The 18063-nt window shown below is 53.8% G+C and overlaps 1 protein-coding gene across 1 annotated transcript in view; it reads right to left on the reverse strand.

Moving 5' to 3' along the window:
* The window catches only part of ITGA11 (integrin subunit alpha 11), a 46038-nt gene extending 28510 nt beyond the window's left edge, over window positions 1–17528 (reverse strand). The window contains exons 1-2 of the mRNA XM_051628938.1: window positions 17383–17528; window positions 10975–11086 (exon numbers count right to left, since the gene is read on the reverse strand). Coding sequence (XP_051484898.1) covers window positions 10975–11086; window positions 17383–17434 — 164 coding nt within the window. The 5' untranslated portion in view covers window positions 17435–17528. The remainder of the gene's footprint in view (window positions 1–10974; window positions 11087–17382) is intronic.
* Between the last annotated feature and the right edge of the window lie 535 nt (window positions 17529–18063).

Raw genomic sequence — 18063 nt, forward strand, 5'->3', positions numbered from 1 at the left:
AGACCAGAAACAGTCATTTTTTAAATTATTATTATTTTTAAAATGCTGCTTCAACAAAGACACTAAACACTCACTCTTTTATTCCCTCCCTACACAACGGAATCGCCCACCGAACGAAAACTTCCAAAATCTAAGCAGTGCTTCAAGATTCTCATGGAAATACTTCCTGTCTTACAGCTTCATTGCTAACGAGGAGATTCATTAGGGGAAAATAATAACCAGCTGAAGCTGCCCTCAAGAGCACCCAGAAGCTCTGGGAAAGCTGGCACCTTCCCCCAGACCTGTCCAAGGTGTTTGCTCGTGTCCTGCTGCTTCTGCTGCACTATTGATGCTGATGGTCAGAGATGGGGGAAAATGTGGAATGTATCGAAAGGGGGGAGAAAAAGACCTCAAAGATGGAAAGAAATAAAGGTTGAGACACCTCTGGAGATAATGTTCTCATTTCTAAATTTTTCATTGCAATGGAAGAGTTTAGCACAGCCAGGGTTTAACGTTAACAGCTCCCACCTCGCAGCCCGAAAATCCCGGCTGGGACTTCCCCATGAATGAATAATCACATATTAATATTAGCACACTACCCATTAATAAATCTGTCCCAACAGCAGGAGTTATTGGGTTGAAGCATCTCTTTCAAGCCCAAGATGATGCCGAGGGCAAACCACACACTCCCCCAGTTGCCCGACCCTACGTCAGGGCTGGAAGCTCAAAGCAAGCCCAAATATTTACAGACGCTGCCATGAATGCAAAGGGGTTGGGAAGCTCATGAAGCCAGATTTTTTTTGTCTCCCAAAGACAATGGCATTGTTTTCCCTTTTTGGTTACATGGAAAGGATTAATTAGCTGAAGCTGTCAAACTCTCATGGAAAGCTGGCAGCTCAGGAACAGGCTTTTTCCAGCTGTTCGAAAGGTGCCGGTCACAGGGATGCTCAAAGCATTCCCTGAAGTTGGATGTCAGGGGTGCTGCTGTGCCCACCAGCTCACAGATTCCTTACAAACCTCTTCCTTTACTTTGTGGTTTGTAAACCTGTGCTCTAAACGTGGTTTTTTTTTTGCCCTTAAAAATACAAAAATCCCATCCCTAAATCGCCCAGATCCAAGTGGAACATCCCACCCGCTCCGTCCCTGCTCTCCCCTTGGGTTCACCCCAAGCATCCCCCCTTGTGCTCCCGGTGTAATCCCCAACCCCAACTTGATTCCAGCCAAGCAGAATCCCCTGCAAAGAGGGAAGCAGCAGCCCTTGCGTCACAGCTTGGCCAATAAATGAAACTTGAAAAGAAAACCAGAACCAAACAACCCGCCCTCGCCTTCCTCTTCATGTGCTCCTTATGGGGAAGACAAAAGCAAAACAACAAAAAAAGAAAGGGACTGAATGAGACAAGCACAGACTGCTCACAGCTACATATTTTTAACTTTCATCCTGGGGAAAAAAAAACACCACAAAGCAAACCCAGTATTTCTGCTGGCAGTTTGCTTTTCTTTTTCCCCCCACTGGTTTAAAATGGTTTGGTGACACGTGCTGTGCTTCAGTGTCTGAAATAATTAGAGTCACATCTGCTCAGCACTGATTGAATTATTGGGGCATTCATTTTTCCCCTTTAGTCAAAACATTATCTGGTGACATTCCCTGTGTCACAGGCATTAATTCCTGCCAGTTATCCCAGTGCTGAACCCCATAAATCATGCTTGGCTGGAGCACATCTCCCAGATAAACACCCATCCCTGATTTGAAGGCACTGGGTGATGGAGGAACCAACATTTCCTTGGGAATTTTGTCCCCAAGTTCAGTGCTTATGGATTTATGAGCCTTTGGATGCACCTCTGGATGTGCTGATCCCCAGCATCCCTTTCCAGATCCCACCACCATCAAACCAATCAACAGTCCTGGGTCTGGGTCTACTCCATTCCTTCAGTCCTGATTTATCTTCATTAATTAATTTGAATGGCATCATTTTTAACTTCTGGCTATCACCCCCAAAGTGCTGTTGGCTTTTCCCTGCACTTTCTCCTACCAGGGCTGGATTAATCAACATCTTTGCCTGGAGGTAGCTCAGCCCTGATGATCCCACACCCCCACTTAAGAGTCGCCTCAACCTTTTGGCATCCAGAAAATTCCAGGTTTTTCAGGGAATAACCCCCTGCCACAGCAGGTTCCCTGGGTCCACTGCAGAGGTTGCAAAGCTCATTTTGAGCTTCAAGAGTTTTTGATTAAATGGAAAGAAATCAGGGAAGGAAGGTATGTCTAGCTGGTGATCCTGGAATGCAGGGATTAGGGAGAAATGGAGAAGCAACTAGGCTCTTCCCAGGATTTTTCAATCAATGGGACACTTAATCTCCTGCAAGGCAAATTCACTTGCAGTTAATTTATTCAAGATGGAACTGGATGAAGAAGTGATTAAGGAGGTTCAGGAAAAGGAGAGTTGAGCTGTGGAAAACTTGAAAAGGGATTGGGGCTCCTTGCAGAGACCTTGCCAGAGGAATGGGCTTTGGAAAGGCTTTCTCCACATGGAAAAATGCACCTACTGGGAGCCTAAGGAGAGGCAAAAACGGTGGAGGAGCCACCAAGCTGGTGAGACAGGAGGATGTGGGACCTGAGGGTGAGTCCTCAGCCTGACAACAGCTTCCTTCACTATCTCTAGCAATAATTGTATCATTTTATCCATTTCTGGTCATTTTTTCACCTTTAAATCTAAGACGGCTCCACTGGAGAGCACAAGGCTCTGCTGGAGCCTGACAACCCTTTGGGGAAAAAATTGTTCCTAATATTCAAATTAAACCTCTCCTGGACAACTTGAGGCCCTCTCCTCTAGTCCCATCCCTTGTTCCTGGGGAGCAGAGCCCAACCTTCCTCACTCCAACCTCCCCTCAGGCAGGTGCAGAGCCTTGAGGTCTCCCCTCACCTCCTTGTCTCCAGGCTGGACACCCCCAGCTCCCTCAGCTGCTCCTGCTCACACTTGTGCTCCATCCCCTTCCCCAGCTCCACTGCCCTTCTCTGGACCCCAATTAACAGACAACCTGCTAACGATGAACCAGCCCCATCCCCACGTTCCATGAGGGTGGGGGGATTTCTCTCTCCCGAGCTGTAGCCATCCTTGCTTTGAGGTTTGGTTTCCACCAGCCCCAGCGCAGTGAGCAGAGGTGACTGGGACCAGACCCAGACCTATTCCATGAGCTTTGTCCCCATCCCTATCCCCTCCTGCACAGGGAACACCCACAGGAGCTTGTCCATCTGCCACCAGCACACACAAGCACCCTGGGTTGTTGATTTTAAAAGCTCACAAATGCTTTTTCTTCTTCACAACCAACCCTGTCCTGGCAGAACCCCACATAAACAGGACAGTGATTCCCCCAGTTGCTCCAGGTTGAGCTGGAGAGGATGCTCCAAACAACACAGCCCATCTGCAAACCCCTGGCATGGCCAGGCTGGACCCACCAGGCCTGAGCAGCTACCTCACAGCCCCACGGGGACCAAGACATGGGGACAACCCCGGTCCCACCCCCCTGCAGCAGTTGCCCAGCCCTGGCTGCAAGCAGAAATGACTCCTGAAACCAGCAAGTGATGGGGGTGCTGCAAACCTTGGCTGAGGAGCTCGCAAACCTTGTGGTCAGCAGTAACGACTCTTTCTTCTTCTCCCTGGTGTCATTTTTTCCCTTTTCCTTCGGGATATTGTACTAAAGAGGTGTTTACAGGCAAATCCCCTCAGTGGTTCTTGGCCTGGTTTCCACTACAGCATTTGGAGTGGTTGGTTGGTGTTCTCTGTGGGCTGCACATGTCTCACTTGTGATGAGACCTCCGGCTCCCTTCTGGAGGCTTCCAAAGAAAGCAGTTGCTGATCTGTGACTCCCATTCTCACCAGATGCCTCCTGCCTTCCCCAGTCACCCATTATCACCAGCTAGCAGTTTGGAGGGTTCCCTCTCTTCACTCATTTCCATGTTGGAGGCACCATGGGGTCACCAGCTCCGACACCGCAGCTCCATCCATCTACCCCTTCAGAGCTCCAAGGCCAGGGCACCAAGTCCCCAGCCCTAAATAATGAAGATGTGATTGCAAAGGCCTTTTTCTGGGTGAGTGATATGGGATGAGAAGGAGCAAGACTCCCTTCCTCCATCAAGATCTGAATAAATGAGGCTATAGATACTTTGCAGCACATGCATAATGAAGGTGGTGCTGGCAGGACTTGGTGTCCATCCTCCTCTGGTCTCACCTCAGAACAGATACTGGGGTCTTAGGGCTGCACTCCAAGCTAACACCACGGTGCAAGGAACGTGCTTTAAAAAAACCAGCAAGGAGACAGTTTTCCTTCCTCTATACACCAAGGGCCTGGATGCCAAAGCTCCTGCTTGATGGGCCTCCTCCATTTCTGCCTCAAAAACCTGGGGCACCTCAGAGGGGGAAGCCCACCCCTGTGTCAGGGCAAAGGGAGGTCCGGGAACGCTGCTCTTGCTGCTGTGGCTTGGAAAGCCCCAGACAGACCTGCAGGGTTGGGGCAGGGGAAATATTCAGGGTCTCAAGGTGGAGAAGAAGAGGTGGAGAAGCTGTGGGGAAGGAAGCTGTGCTCTCCACCTGCCAAATTTGTCATGCAACCCAAATCCCCATTTCTGCACGTGCCTCCTGTCGGGTCCCTTACAGCAAAAAACCCAAGCATGCCAAGTGCAGTTTTCCTTTGTAGCTGGCCAGGGTGACAAACCTTCTCCTTCCTCTTTCAGCCTGTCACTAACCATGAGGAGTGTCAACTGAGTGCTGCTGGGCTGGGTGGGCTTTACCTGCAAGGGGACATGCTCCTGTGAGCCCCTCTCACCTGCAAGTCCCACAGGGAGCACCACGAGACTACTTCTGGTTTTCTGATTACACCAAATACTTTCTAAAAAATAAAGTAAAAAATAATGAGGGGGCCTGGGTGGCTGATGCAAACCAACCCCAGGGTCTGGGCCCACCACGCTGCTTTACAGAGTCATAGAATTGTTTTGGATGGAGAAGACTTTTAAGACCCCTTTATGCCAAGGGAGACGACCCATGGATGCCCTGAAGGTGCCAGGAAGGGGAAGATCAACCTGTGGAGCAGCCTTGAAGAACACCAAAGACACTAATAACAGAGTCTAAGGGATCTTCTGGGGAAAAAGAAGACCACGTGTGTCAAAAAAGGGGACAATCCCTGGCCATGGGTGACAGGGTGGCTGCTTCAGCATCCTGCATCCCACAGCCCCGGGGGGCAGAGCCGGGAGCAGCCGCCGTCCCCGCTGTGCATTCTGTGCCCTCTCACCAAAAGAATCCCAGTTGCTCGGGAACTGGCCAAACCACAGGAGAATTCCAGCCAAAAAGCTTCTCGCAGTAGCAGGGAAACAGCAAAACTTTCAACTCTTTTTTTTTTTTCTTCCAGATCAGCACAATTAGGAGCTTTAAACCCACCCAGCGGATTTTTCGCCCTTCTCCCTCCTCCCGTTTCCCTCTGGCCTGGAAATGTCAGGTCTGTGCCTGGAGCAGGAGTGGGGACAGGGGCTTGGGGCTGTCCCCCCCATCCTGGCACCCTTAGAGGGGAGGGCGAGCACAGGGGGCAGTTCATAGAACCCCAGAATCCCAGACTGGTGAGGGTGGGAAGGGACCTCAAAGCCCATCCAGTCCCACCCCTGCATGGGCAGGGACACCTCCCACCAGCCCAGGCTGCTCCCAGCCCCATCCAACCTGCCCTTGAAGGGCCAAAGGGGGCCAGACCCTGCACTGAGGCTTCATAGCACCCCCTTGGCTGCAAAGTTGGTTTGGGCGACCACAAGACAAGCTCAGGAGGGAGAGAGCAGCTGGGGAGCTCTCCAGAGCATCCAGCACCCCAAATTCCAGAGTGGCTTGGGTGGCGAGGCACCTCAAAGTCCATCCAGTCCCAACTGGATGTTGCAACCCCTGCCATAGGCAGGGACACTTTCACACCTTCCACTAGACCAGGTTGCTCCAAGCTCCATCCAAACTGGGCTTCAACACCTCCAGGGAGGAGACATCCACAATGCTAGACCCCAACAGCCCTTGAAGCCCATCCTGGACCTGCTCCATGTCACCTTGCCAGCAGCACCAGCCAAGCCCGGGCCCCAGCCAGCTCGAGAATGCTATATTTATTATTTTTACAGCTTCTGAAAGCTGATGAATGTTTATTCCCAGGGTTTTCCTTCCACAGCCAGTTCTTCTCAAGCTTCATATTTTGCATAGCTGGAAACTCTCAATCCGCAGACAGAAGCTGCTGGGGGCAGCAGCCCCGGGGCTCCCTGCCTGGAGCAGCACATCTGTCATCTGCCCCACGGAGGCACAACCCACCCTCTGGCCCCTTCCCCTCTCCTGCTTCTGTACTGGGGTGTCTGGTGGCCCTGGAGAGTGAAGGGTGATGGCTGGCACGTCCTGCTCTGCACATATAGGAGAAGGGAACAGGTCCTTTCGTCCTTCCTTTGGGAGTGACGCAGGCCCTGCTCATGGGATGATGGGCACCAACCAGGAAAAGCAACTGGGAGAGGAGAGATGAAAGATGGATGGAACATTTTTCCTGTTTTCTTTTTCCTAAGGATGTTTCCTCCCCAAACTCCAGGCGATTCCTTTTGCGTTTGCCACACACGAGGAGAGCACACATGGGAATGTGACCTTCCCACATGTCTGAGGGACATACTGCCCATATGTGTTTGTGGAAGCACTTATAATGTTTGAACACGCATAGTTTGCCCAAATAAATCCACCCACAGCAACAAACGTGCTTGAATTCATGCCATTTACACCCTAAACACCCCCAAAAGGAACCAAAGCATGACCTGAGGTGAAGGAACAGGTCCAGGTCAAGTCAACCCTTCGGGTCAACATCACCATCATTTCTATGCTTAAAGTAGCTCCATCTCCAACCAAAACTCCTGCTAAGCCACTTTACCCCCCGCACAGCAGCAAGGGGAGCTCCCATTTCCCCCAGATCTCCCCCAAAATGCCCAGTCCTGAGGACTGGGATGCTCAGATCCTGCAATGCCAAACAGCACCTGCCCTGCCTGCACCACCAACCACCCCTGCCCGACCTCGGCTGGATGGAGCTATGGTGAGTGGTGGGATGGGTTTCAGCAGCCTGTTCTCATTGTTTCCATTCACATACTTGGAGAAAACTCTTGGGTTGCACCTCCAAGTTAATGAAAAAGGGAGAGAAAGTGTCTGGAGAAAGCTCTGAAAGCCCCTTGCTGCTGGGGAAGACAGTGATCAAGGAAAAGCCACCCCACACATCCATAAACTTTGCAAGCAGTGTGTATCCATGAGGGTTTTTTTCCTCTCTGGAGCTTAATGATCTGAATTCTTTCCTCCCAGATTTTCCACTACCAGGGCTGCAGTTACAGCCCCCACATGCAAATGATCTGGCTCCTTCCCTGAAGGGCTCAAAAAAGGGAAATAATCACAACTAAAATGATACCTGCAGAATATGACAGATGAGTTTGTGTGCCCATGTGCACCCAAACATACCTAGACACACAGATAAATGGATACAAATTTATAGACATATAAAAGCTTATTTGAAAGCCTCCTAAACCCACCCTGGCTAGCCAAAAGCAGCACTGAAAGACTCAGACTGAAGGACAGATGCCAAAGTCCTCAGATTCCACACTTGGTATTTGGCAGCCGGGTCTCTGCACGTTGCTGGAACCACAGCTCTGTGCAAACCCTGCTCCCCAGAGCCCCATTTCACTCCTCCGAGCTCCCCGAGTCCCAGGGGGGTTTGTTGAAGCCCTCTGGTGTCTCAGGACGTTGGTCTGGCTTCTGCCTTTACCAGCAGCTGAGGTTTCACCTCAGCATCTCCAGGCTCCTGCCAGCTCCTGGCCTGGCCCAGGCTCAGCACGATTATCCCAATGACTCTCCTGCTCTCTCTGTACGTCCTTGGTTCGTACCACGGACCTTTTGTTTGTTCAGTCATTTCTCCCTTAACCAGAGTGAGTCATGGTGGCTTCATTTTTAACTCTGTGCACATATTTAATGGACATTTTATACGACATAATTGCATATTGCAATAGCTGCTGTGCTTCTGTACGTACATGCACTGGTTCTGTGCAGGGAACACCCTTATTTCTTCGTGCAGAGGAACCAACAGAAGGGAAAACTACATCTACGTCCTCCCTCATGCTGGCAGGAGAGATGGGAGAAGGGCCAAAAGGTGCCAGAGCTGCTCTTTGCTCCAGTGTCCTGCTGGGAAAGGAGGGAACAACCTCCCTTTGCTGGGAAGCCAGTCCTTGAGCATCCCATGAGGGATGGTGGCAGCTCGAAGGCAGGAGAGAAGAGCCAAAGAGCCCCCAGATGGCACAGAAGCTCTGCTGGGCTGCAGCCAGGATCACACCTAGAGCTGCATCTCTAGCTACGAGTGGGTGGAAAAATATTTTTTAAATGGGTGTTTTCCACCCATCTCCAGAGGGGCTCTCCCCCAGAGAGTTCACTTGGGCAGAAATCTCTGCAGAGCAGCAAATCCTGAACACCCAACAGCTTCACTACTGCTGCCATCCCCACCTGGCAGGGAAGCAAACCCCAGGGCAGGGAGGAATGGCACAGGATGCCTCAGAAATCACAGAATCATGGAATCACAAACTGGTTTGGGTTGGAGAGATCTTTGAGACCATCCAGTCCCACCCCTGCATGGGCAGGGACACCTCCCACCAGCCCAGGCTGCTCCAAGCCCCATCCAACCTGCCCTTCAACACTGCCAGGGATGGGGCAGCCACAGCTTCCCTGGGCAACCTGGGCCAGGGTCTCACCACCCTCACAGCACAGAATTTCTCCCTCACATCTCATCTCCAGCTCCCTCTTCCAGCTGGAAACCCTTCTCCCTGCTCCCATCCCTCCCTGTCCTTGTCCCAAGCCCCTCCCCAGCTTTCCTGGAGCCCCTTCAGGCACTGGAAGGTGCTCTAAGGTCTCCCTGGAGCCTTCTCTTCTCCAGGCTGAACACCCCAGCTCTCCCAGCCTATTACAGAATCTTAGGGGCTGGAAGAGACCTGGAAAGTTCATCCAGTCCAACCTCCCTGCCCGAGCAGGATCACCCAGAGCTCTGTCACTCTCACTGTCCTGGCCAGGACCCCTGCAAGATGGGCTGAGGGACAGGCACACCACCTTGCAGACACGGCTGGGAGAAGGTGAGGGATGGACACATCAGGCTGGAAACCTTCATGCCAAGGGGAACAACATCACCCACTCTCATCAGCCACCCCTGCCCAGAGCTTGAGCAGGGGACACTGAGTAATTTGCTTTATTCCCTGGAACTACTCAAAGGCCACATTTATGTCATGCACAGCTGGCTTTGGCCAGGAGCAGTTGTGCTGTCAGGCTGCCCAAAATTATTTACCCTCCAAAAAAAAAGCATTTCTCTGGGTAAATATCCATGCTCTCAACTGAGGAAGGGGTGGAGGGCTGTCCCACACCAGATGTTTCTGGCTTCTGGTTTGTGAAGTGTAAGCTGGTTAGTTAGGAAGCTGTTCCATAGCACACATTCATGGAAAGGAGCTTGGGAGACCACCTGGTCCCAGGTACAAGCCCAGGCAGGGTCATCTGTAGGAGAAAGCTCCCCAGCTTCTGCATGCAGAGCTGCTCATGGATCATGAGGATGTCCCTGGTGAGGATGCTCTGGGACCTGGCACAGTCACACTTCTGGGGAGTGTCAGCTCCTCCATGAGCAGCCCTGTCTTCAACTTGAAAGGGACCCTGAGTGCTAAAACACCTGCTGGGGACCCATCTCTACCATCCTGAGGAGGCAGCTCCCACGGGCTGCACCCTGGGCAGCCTCCTCCCTTCCAAACCCACCCCAGATCAAACGCTGCCAGCAGGAAACTGAACCTCACCCCACCATCCCAAGCTCTAGGAATATGAGCTCAGGATGGCAGAAGGAAGCAGTGACCCTGAGAGTGGGAACTGCAGCCTGGATTTCATTGTGAGCATCCCCTGGGATGCAGCTGGGAGCACCTGGGGTGCAGCACAGGGGCTGCAGCACCAGCACCACTCCATTCCCTGGCTGCACAGAACCATTTGGGAAAAGCACATGATCCTCATGCAGAACAGGAGCCTGGAGCCAGTGGAAAGGCTCAGGACAACGTGCCTGGGACACAGGGAGCAGGGGGTGCCAGGGGGTGCTGGTGGCAGCTGTGGAGAGTGGGAGTAAAGCCAACCCAGCCTGCTCCTCCTCCCAGGGAAAGGGCAGCTCAGCTTGAGGACACAGGACAGGGTCTGGCCCCACATCCCCCACCAGCAAAGGTCACACAAAGGCAGCACAGGTTTAATTTTTGCATTTCAGGGGCATTCATCTGCATTAACCACGTTTGCTTGTGGATGCCTTAAGCCTGGGCATCATCCACCCACCAGACAGGTGCTTCAGCTCCACAGCAGCTGAGCTGCAGGGAATTTCATGGGCTTTCGAGCTGCCCCTCAACACTGCAGCATGCAGATGTGCACCGAGGGTCTCTGCCAACATCTGTGCTGGATCCCCCAGTGGGGAGCAGCCCTTGCGAGGAGCAAAACCTGCCACGAAGCCCAAAACCCCAGCGAAGCCCATCTGAGTTTCATCTTGCACTCCTGAGGGACACAAGGAGGTCTGAGCACTTCTGCAGGCTGCAGCTCTGCTGTGGAAACTATCTAAAATAGGATGGCCTCCACCCAAAACCCAGACGAGTTTCCAGCAAGTGCTGGAGGCCTCAGAGAGCCATGAACTTGGCTGGAGCAAAGCCCCACGTGAGGCACCTGCCACCAAGAGGCAGCTGGGCAGGACCCAGAGCACAGCCCCCTCCAAACACAGATCAAACACTATCCAACACAAGCCCTGCTGCTACCCCCACAGAAACCTCCTCTTCTGAGAAGGAAGAAGGTTTCTATTCCCTGCTTGGCCCAGGCTGGCTTGGCACCACCATCACCAGGAGCAAACTTGCACTGCCCACCCCAAACCAGCAGTTGGATGGAGCTGGAGGAGATCCATGGCATTTTGGGTAAGCTGCTTTAGATCACTTACCATTTCTTCCCCCCAATGTCGTGCTGCTGCACGGTGTAGCCAAAATAGGCTTCCTTGGAGCCAGCTATGATTTTGGGACTCTTGGTGTCAATGTTGAAGGTGTCACTGAACCCTGGGGGGAGAACAGAAGGATCCTGTCAGCCGAGGTGCTGAGATGGTAGGAGAAAACACTTTGTTACTGGGGTCAGAGACTGAACAGGTCACCCCAGGAATTGGCCACTCTCCACCCATGGAGATATTCAAACCCCAAGCAGACACAGCCCTGCTCCAGGTGACCCTGCTTGAGCAGGGCTTGGACTAGATCATCTCCAGAGGTGCCTCCTACCCCAACCATCCTGAGAACACCACTCCCCCAAATGTACAAAATGCTTCAGGAGGAGGTTCCTAGGCAAGACAGGGTGAGTTTACTCCGTCACAGCAGCTCTATGGGACATCATTCCCACAGGCAGCCACGATGGAAAGGAGGACCCAAAGCACACCAGCCTCACCTCACCTGTAGCCTCCCAGCACTGCTCTCTCCAGGGCCAGACCCCCAGGAAGTAGCTGGTCTGGGAGCTTCAGCTTTAAACAGGCTCATTTAGGGCTGAAAAGCCTCAGCTGCAGACATTCTGGAGGGCAGAACCTTCCCCAGCCCTCCTGCAAAGGGGCTTCAGCCCAGCAGACACCAAAGTGCTCCTCAGGCTTCTGAGCTGGTGGCCACCAAAGCAGAAGATTATTTCTGGTTGATGATAAAGAAAAAAGTGTTGTTGTTGTTGATCTAGGCTGTAAAAGTGAGTCAGCTGAAGCCCAGGCTCCCAGGACAGGCAGTTGTCCCCATGAGCCACCTCCTGCCACCCTTGAGGTTTGGCAGCACTGAAGAGCCAGAGTTGGGATTTGATGGAGAAATTGGCTGGGGCAAAGGCCACCTCTGCAAAGTGCTGCAGCCACCCATGTCCCACAGTCCATGTCCCACAGTTCGTGTCCCACAGCCAGCAGGTATCAACCCCCAGCATCCCAGACTGTATCCAGAGACAAACCCACCCTGGCTGAAGCCACCAGCACCTTCAGACCCTCCAGGGGTGCAAATGCTGCACAGCTGCTGCTCCGAGGTGCTCTTAATTCCTGATACTATTTTCCCCACAGGGTTGAGGGCCTGGCCCAGGTCCCAGCAAGGAGCAGCTGGATGGGAGGCAGTGCTGCAGGGAGGGAGGTACAACAGCCAGGACATCCCAGCTCTCCATTCACCTTCAGCTGGACAGCAGCTGCAGTGGCAAATAAAAGATCTCGGGGTGCCCAGGACTGACGGCTCCAAAAGCAGCTGAAGGTATTTCTAGGGGTTTTAAGGAGCTGTCAAGAGGAGAGGTTGGGAATGGGAAGGCAGCTTCCCTGGCAGAAAAATTCAGGATGGAAATTGTTTTTTATAGACAGGAATGCTGGGGATCAACCTGACTTCTTTGCAGTGACAGGAACGAAGCTGCAACGTTGGCTCCGTAAGCAGAGAACGGCGAGTCTGGCCAAGGAGGGCTGAGGTAAGGAGCTTTGAAAGCCTACAAAAAGAAATTCTAGAAAGCAGGGAGAAAGAAAAAAAAAAAAAGGAGAGGGCAGGCTGGGAGCCAGCGTATTTTGTGGTAGCTTGACCTTATTTAACATTACAAAACAAATTAAAACCTTCTCTGGGTTAAGCGTTACCCGGTGGAGAAAGGGAGGTCAGACCTGGCCCTGGAGGGGAGCGATGGGCAAGGGGAGTGGGGGGCACCCTGGGGTGTCACATCACTGTCCCCAGAGAGATGGACTGACCCCCTGGACCTGGCTGGAAGAGGGAAGGGGCTTCTGTGGAAGAGGTTTTTTTTGCAGTATTTCAAGCAAGGTTCATTGCTGAGGCATCTTCATCCCCCGGGGGCAGAGCAAACGTCAGAGGACGCGACGGGTTTGCTGCTGATTTTTGGCATTCAGCAAATTTTGTCTGAAGCCCTTTCCCAGGCAAGCCAAGGTTTCCAGGGAGCAGGAATGCTGGGACAAGTCAGGGACCCCCATCCCACGTCTCTTTGCTTTAGGACCCCCCTTGAGCATCTGTAGCCTCCTGCAAAAGGCAGCCGGCTGGTCGTGAAAAGAGACATAAAACCCAAATCAATACCCAGAGGTGTTTACCTGGTATTTACCAAATAAATACCCAGCAGGTAGCAGGGGCTGGGGGAGGCCATGGGGCTGGAAAAGCAAAATAATCTGGAAGAAAGTTTCCAGGCACTGGAAGGCAGAGGGGAGGATTTTCAGAGAGCTGAAAAATGTGGGTGCATTCGAGGCAGAAAGGAAAAAACAACGACAACAACAAATAATCAGAGAGTATTTAAACCGGCTTGAACTAATGGGAGGTTTTTTGAGAGGTTGTCAAGGAGATTTAGCAACCAGAAGAATCAAGTCTCATTTTCTTGTTGGGAGTGACATCACTGTCCTAAATAAGTGACCAAAAGCCACATGTTTTGCTTGTGATGCTGCCAAGGCAGGAAGCCTCAAATACCTCCTTTCCCAACTGGAGCTTCTGTCGAGTCCAGACTTTTGATTCTTGTCAGGTCAAATATTGAAAAGAAAAAAAAAAACACCCCAAAAGAGAGTTGGGAAACAATACTGGGAATAAATTCCACCTTTCCTGCCAAAACAAAACAAAAAAAAAGGAATAAAAATAAGCCCTCCCTGTAAGGGAAACCTCTGGGAGGGGGGATGCTCTCCGGGCCCCAGCACCATCTTCCTGCCTGTAGCTCTGCCTGTAGCTCTGCCTGTGCCTCCTGCCTGCATCCTTCAGGCAAGCAACAGGATTCACCCCTAGAAAAGGGACTCTGGGCAAGTGCTGCAAGGCTGTGGTGCCCTGAGGCTGATTCTGCTGCTGGGAGAGGCTGGAGCTCACTGCCTTTGCTCCAAACCTTTGGGATTCAAGGAGACCCGAGCCGGGCAGTGGAGCTGCTGGGAGGACTTCCTCATTACTTTTCTGGGGGGAAAGTATACTCTATGGATTTTTTTTTACTGCACCATGCAAACCCAGTCTGTTTCACTGCCCCCCCGCACTTCCACAGCCTGGGACTGCAGGTTCTGGAGAGAGGACAAGCCAACATGGGGCAGTGACTTGGGTGGGAGAAGCATCTTGAAGCCTGAGGCTGAGTCCAGCCTGTGGGAACCTGTGTCTGGGTCCACATGGACTTTTCTGCCTGATTTCCCAGGGAAAAGGCAACTTTTTTTCTGCTGCTGTGGGTCAACTGGGGTGACACTGGAGGAGGTGTGGGATCTGGGGACACTACAGTTGGCCAAGGAGAAGGGGATGATTGGGACCCAAGAGCAAGCCAGCTGCTCGTGGGGGAAAGGTCTCATCTGCCAGAACCCAGAGCATGCCAGGGTCCAGCAGCCTGCTCTGGTACTTTGAACCTTACCTTGCTGATCCCACTCCTGTCTCCTCTCTCATCTCTAAAGCCCACAAAGGAGAGGTGACATCTGCAGTGTCTATGGATGCCAGCATGGCTGCTGTGGCTCCTGCATCCTCAGCACCCCTGGGGATGTCACTGGCCACCCAGGGCTGGGCTCTTGTGACCCCATCCCCACCACCACAAGGGCTCTAGTGGCACTGGATACTCCTCTGCCATCCCTCTGTCATGCATGTTACTTTTTCCTTTATAGAACCATCAAATCATTTTGGCTGGAAAAGACCTCTAGAATCATCAAGTCCAACCCTTCCCCCAGCACTGCCAAGGCCACCACTGCCCCATGTCCCTCAGCACCACATCTACAGGGTTTTGAAGTGCCCCCAGGGATGGGGACTCCAGCCTGGGCCAGGGCCTGACAGCCCTTTCCAGGAAGAAATTGTTACTAAAACCCAATCTCAACCTCCCCTGGCACAACTTGAGGCCATTTCGTCTTGTCCTGTGGTTTGTTCCTTGGAAGAAGGGACTGAACCCCCCTCGCTCCAACCTCCTTTCAGGGAGTTGTGGAGAGAGAGATGGTGCCTTTCATAGGATTGAATTATTTGGTTAACTAGAAAACATTTAAGCTTGATATTGGGTATTAGGGCTCCTGCAAAGGAGCAGGGTGGGCCACGTGTCCCCCGTGCTTCCCTCCAGCTTTAATTCCTCCTGAGCACTCTTTGCCCAACGAGATGCTGAAAGCACCAAATTCCTCTCCAGGTCTCTATCTCAAAGCCAGCATTTGTCAACAGCTAGTAGGAAAGGTCCCAGGGTCTGGTGGCTGCTGCAGTGGTGGCTGGAGAGCCAGGGAATGCTGAGGATGAACAGAGGATCAGTCATTGCCCGCTCATGTCCTGCAGCATTCCTGGTTACCCACAAACTCTCTGACAAGCAGTTCTGGGTCATTCACTACACAAGTACCTTGTGCTTCCAGAATTCCAGCTTTCTGCCCTCCCAAAAATGGGGAGGAGCTGTTTGTTGGCCACATTTTGCAGCCCTGAGGAACGTGTTGATTATTCATTTGCAGCCTGTTCATTAGTGATAACACAAGGAGCCACCAAGTGGGAGGTTGTGGGGGCCATGGGGGGGTTGGCTTCTCAGAGCTCCATGCACATCAGGAGGGTTGTTTGATGGACCTTCCCTGGCCAAACGTTGGCCAGTGGATGGACATCTGGCAGGTGGGGACCCTCAGTCCTGCCGTTGGGGCTGTGCAGCCACCCAGCATTATGAACCCACCATCAAAGCCCAGACTGGAGGGTCCCTTGAGAACCCACCTGGGTGATCCCAAACCTGCCCTGTGGAGCCAGCATGATGGTCTCACCATTTGGTGACCCTTTAGGGAGGGAAGGGGCCAACTGCCTTCTCAGGAAAACCAAACCACCATCAGGAAACAGATCATAGAACCACAGACTGGTTTGGGTGGGAAAGGACCTTTAAGATCACCCAGTCCCAAACCCCTGCCATGGGCAGGGACACCTCCCACTAGACCAGGTTGCTCTTCACAAACTAGTTTAAGTCCAGGTGGCAAAAGGCCAGCCTTAGTCCTCAACTAAATATATTGACCAGTAGCCACGACACATCCCAGTCAGAGCCCACCACGGAGTGCTGGAAGGGCTGACCCTTCCCACCAGCACGTGGCTCACCTGCTCTGCAGCTGTGCCACCCCAGGTATGGGCAGGGACACCCAGGGATGGGGACACCCAGGGATGGGGACACCCAGGGACAGAAACCCCTGCAGATAGGAAAAGTTTGGGGCAGAAACACCCAGGGGCAAGGACGCTCAAGGATAGACACCCCTGGGGGCAGGGACACCCGGGGGCAGAAACACCCAGGGGCAGGGACACCCAGGGGCAGGGACACCCGGGGGCAGGGACACCCGGGGGCAGGGACACCTGGGGGCAGGGACAACCACGGACAGAAACACCCGTGGGCAGGGACACCTGGGGGGAAGAGACACCCGTGGGCAGGGACACCTGGGGGCAGAAACCTCCTGGAGAGAAACACTTGTCTGGAGGATTTCTGCTCAGCCCAAAGCAGAGACAGACTCCCCACACCCCCTGAAGCACCCTCGGCAGTGACCACCGTGTCCGTGGCGCTGCCGCCAGCCCCGGCAGCCCCAGCCGGGCCGCCAGGCAGGGAACACATGGTCCCCATTAAGCAAAGCCGAGCAGCCCGGCTGCGGCTTCCTTTCAAGGATCAAGCAGCAGCACAATTAGAAAGACGGGGGGGGGGGGGGGGGGGTAAGGAACACAACAAGAAGCTTAAAAAAAAAACAAACCCTTAAAAATCGCCCCAAAACCTGGCGCGCTTTTCCCTCGGGATGCCTGGAGGGGTTTGCAGGGGGCTGGAGCGGGTGGCGAGGCTGCTGCTCGGAGGGGAAAAGCTCCGTCCCCCGCCCGGCTGCCCGGGGGGGGCAGCAGGAACCGCAGCCGCAGGGGCCGCTCCTGCCGGGGGTCCTGCTGCCAGCACCCCCAGCACCCCCCGCACCCCCCGGCCCCCTCCCCGCTCTGAAAACCCAGGCGCTTCCCCGTAACCCCCTCATCATGCCCCTCTGGGTGTCTCTCCCGGAGCCCCCAGCCCTGCCCCTGGTGCGGCGGGACAGGCCACCCGTGGGGCACCGAGGCTCAGCTCCGGGGGAAAAGATCCGGATTTATTTGGGGGTGCATGGGGGGGGGGGGGGTCCCCCCGCCCTCTGATGCTTCGTCAGACCCCTCGCTCACCCCGCTCCCGGTGCAGCCCGGCGGAGGAGGGGGCCGGGAATCTGCCCGCTCCTTCCTGGGAGCCCATCAAAGCTTCTCCATCCCTTCCAACTGCCCTTCACCCGCCGGGAAGGCGCCCTCCTCCCTCCCTCCCTCCCTCCTCATCCTAGGAAAACTTTTTCCTTGTTAACCCCCGGCTTTCTCCAACCCTTTCCCCCAGACAAACAAAAGTTATTCCCGGCCGCTTTCCCTTTCCTTGGAGAGCTGGGCTGGGAGCGGGGGCTTACCAGGCAGGAGGCAGAGGGAGCAGGCGAGGAGCATCCCGCTGGGAAGGGCCATGGAAGCACCGGCTGCCCCGCTCCCCGAGCATCGGCGGGAGGCAGCCAGCCAGCCTGGTAGCCTCGCTCCTGGAGCCTCTGCCTTATTCCCAGCCTTTCCCGGCTCCCTGACAAGGAGGAGAGGGTTGGGAGGGAGTGGGAGGGCCGAGGGAAACTTGTAGGAGGTACAGCAGGAGAGGACGGGAGAGGGGACAGCCTTCCCACGCCCGGCACCCTTTAGGGATCGGCTTCCCAGTAGGACTTCAGAGCAGCACCCTGGTCTTCTCCCATGGCAGCACCCTGCTGGGGGCCCCAGCCCCGAGGGGGGCTTGGCGGTGATGGGAGCTCTGCACGAGGTCACTGATGGCTGTGGGGTGCCACCTGCCCTTGGTGCCACCTCCCCTCAGGTGTCACCTCCAGCCACCTCCACTGGGATGTTGTTTTGTCTCAGATGCCACCTCTGCTCAGTGCCACCTCCATTCAGGTGCCACCTCTGCTTAGGCACTACCTCCACTCAGATACCACCTAATCTTGGGTACCACGTGTACTCAGATCCCACCCCCAGCTAGGTACCACCTCTGCTCAGGTGCCCCCTCCAGCTGGATATCACTTCTGTTCAGGTGCTACCTCCTTTCAGGTGCCATCTCCTGA

The sequence above is a fragment of the Apus apus genome, chromosome 10 (assembly GCF_020740795.1).
Source record: "Apus apus isolate bApuApu2 chromosome 10, bApuApu2.pri.cur, whole genome shotgun sequence".
NCBI classification, from domain to species: Eukaryota; Metazoa; Chordata; class Aves; order Apodiformes; family Apodidae; genus Apus; species Apus apus.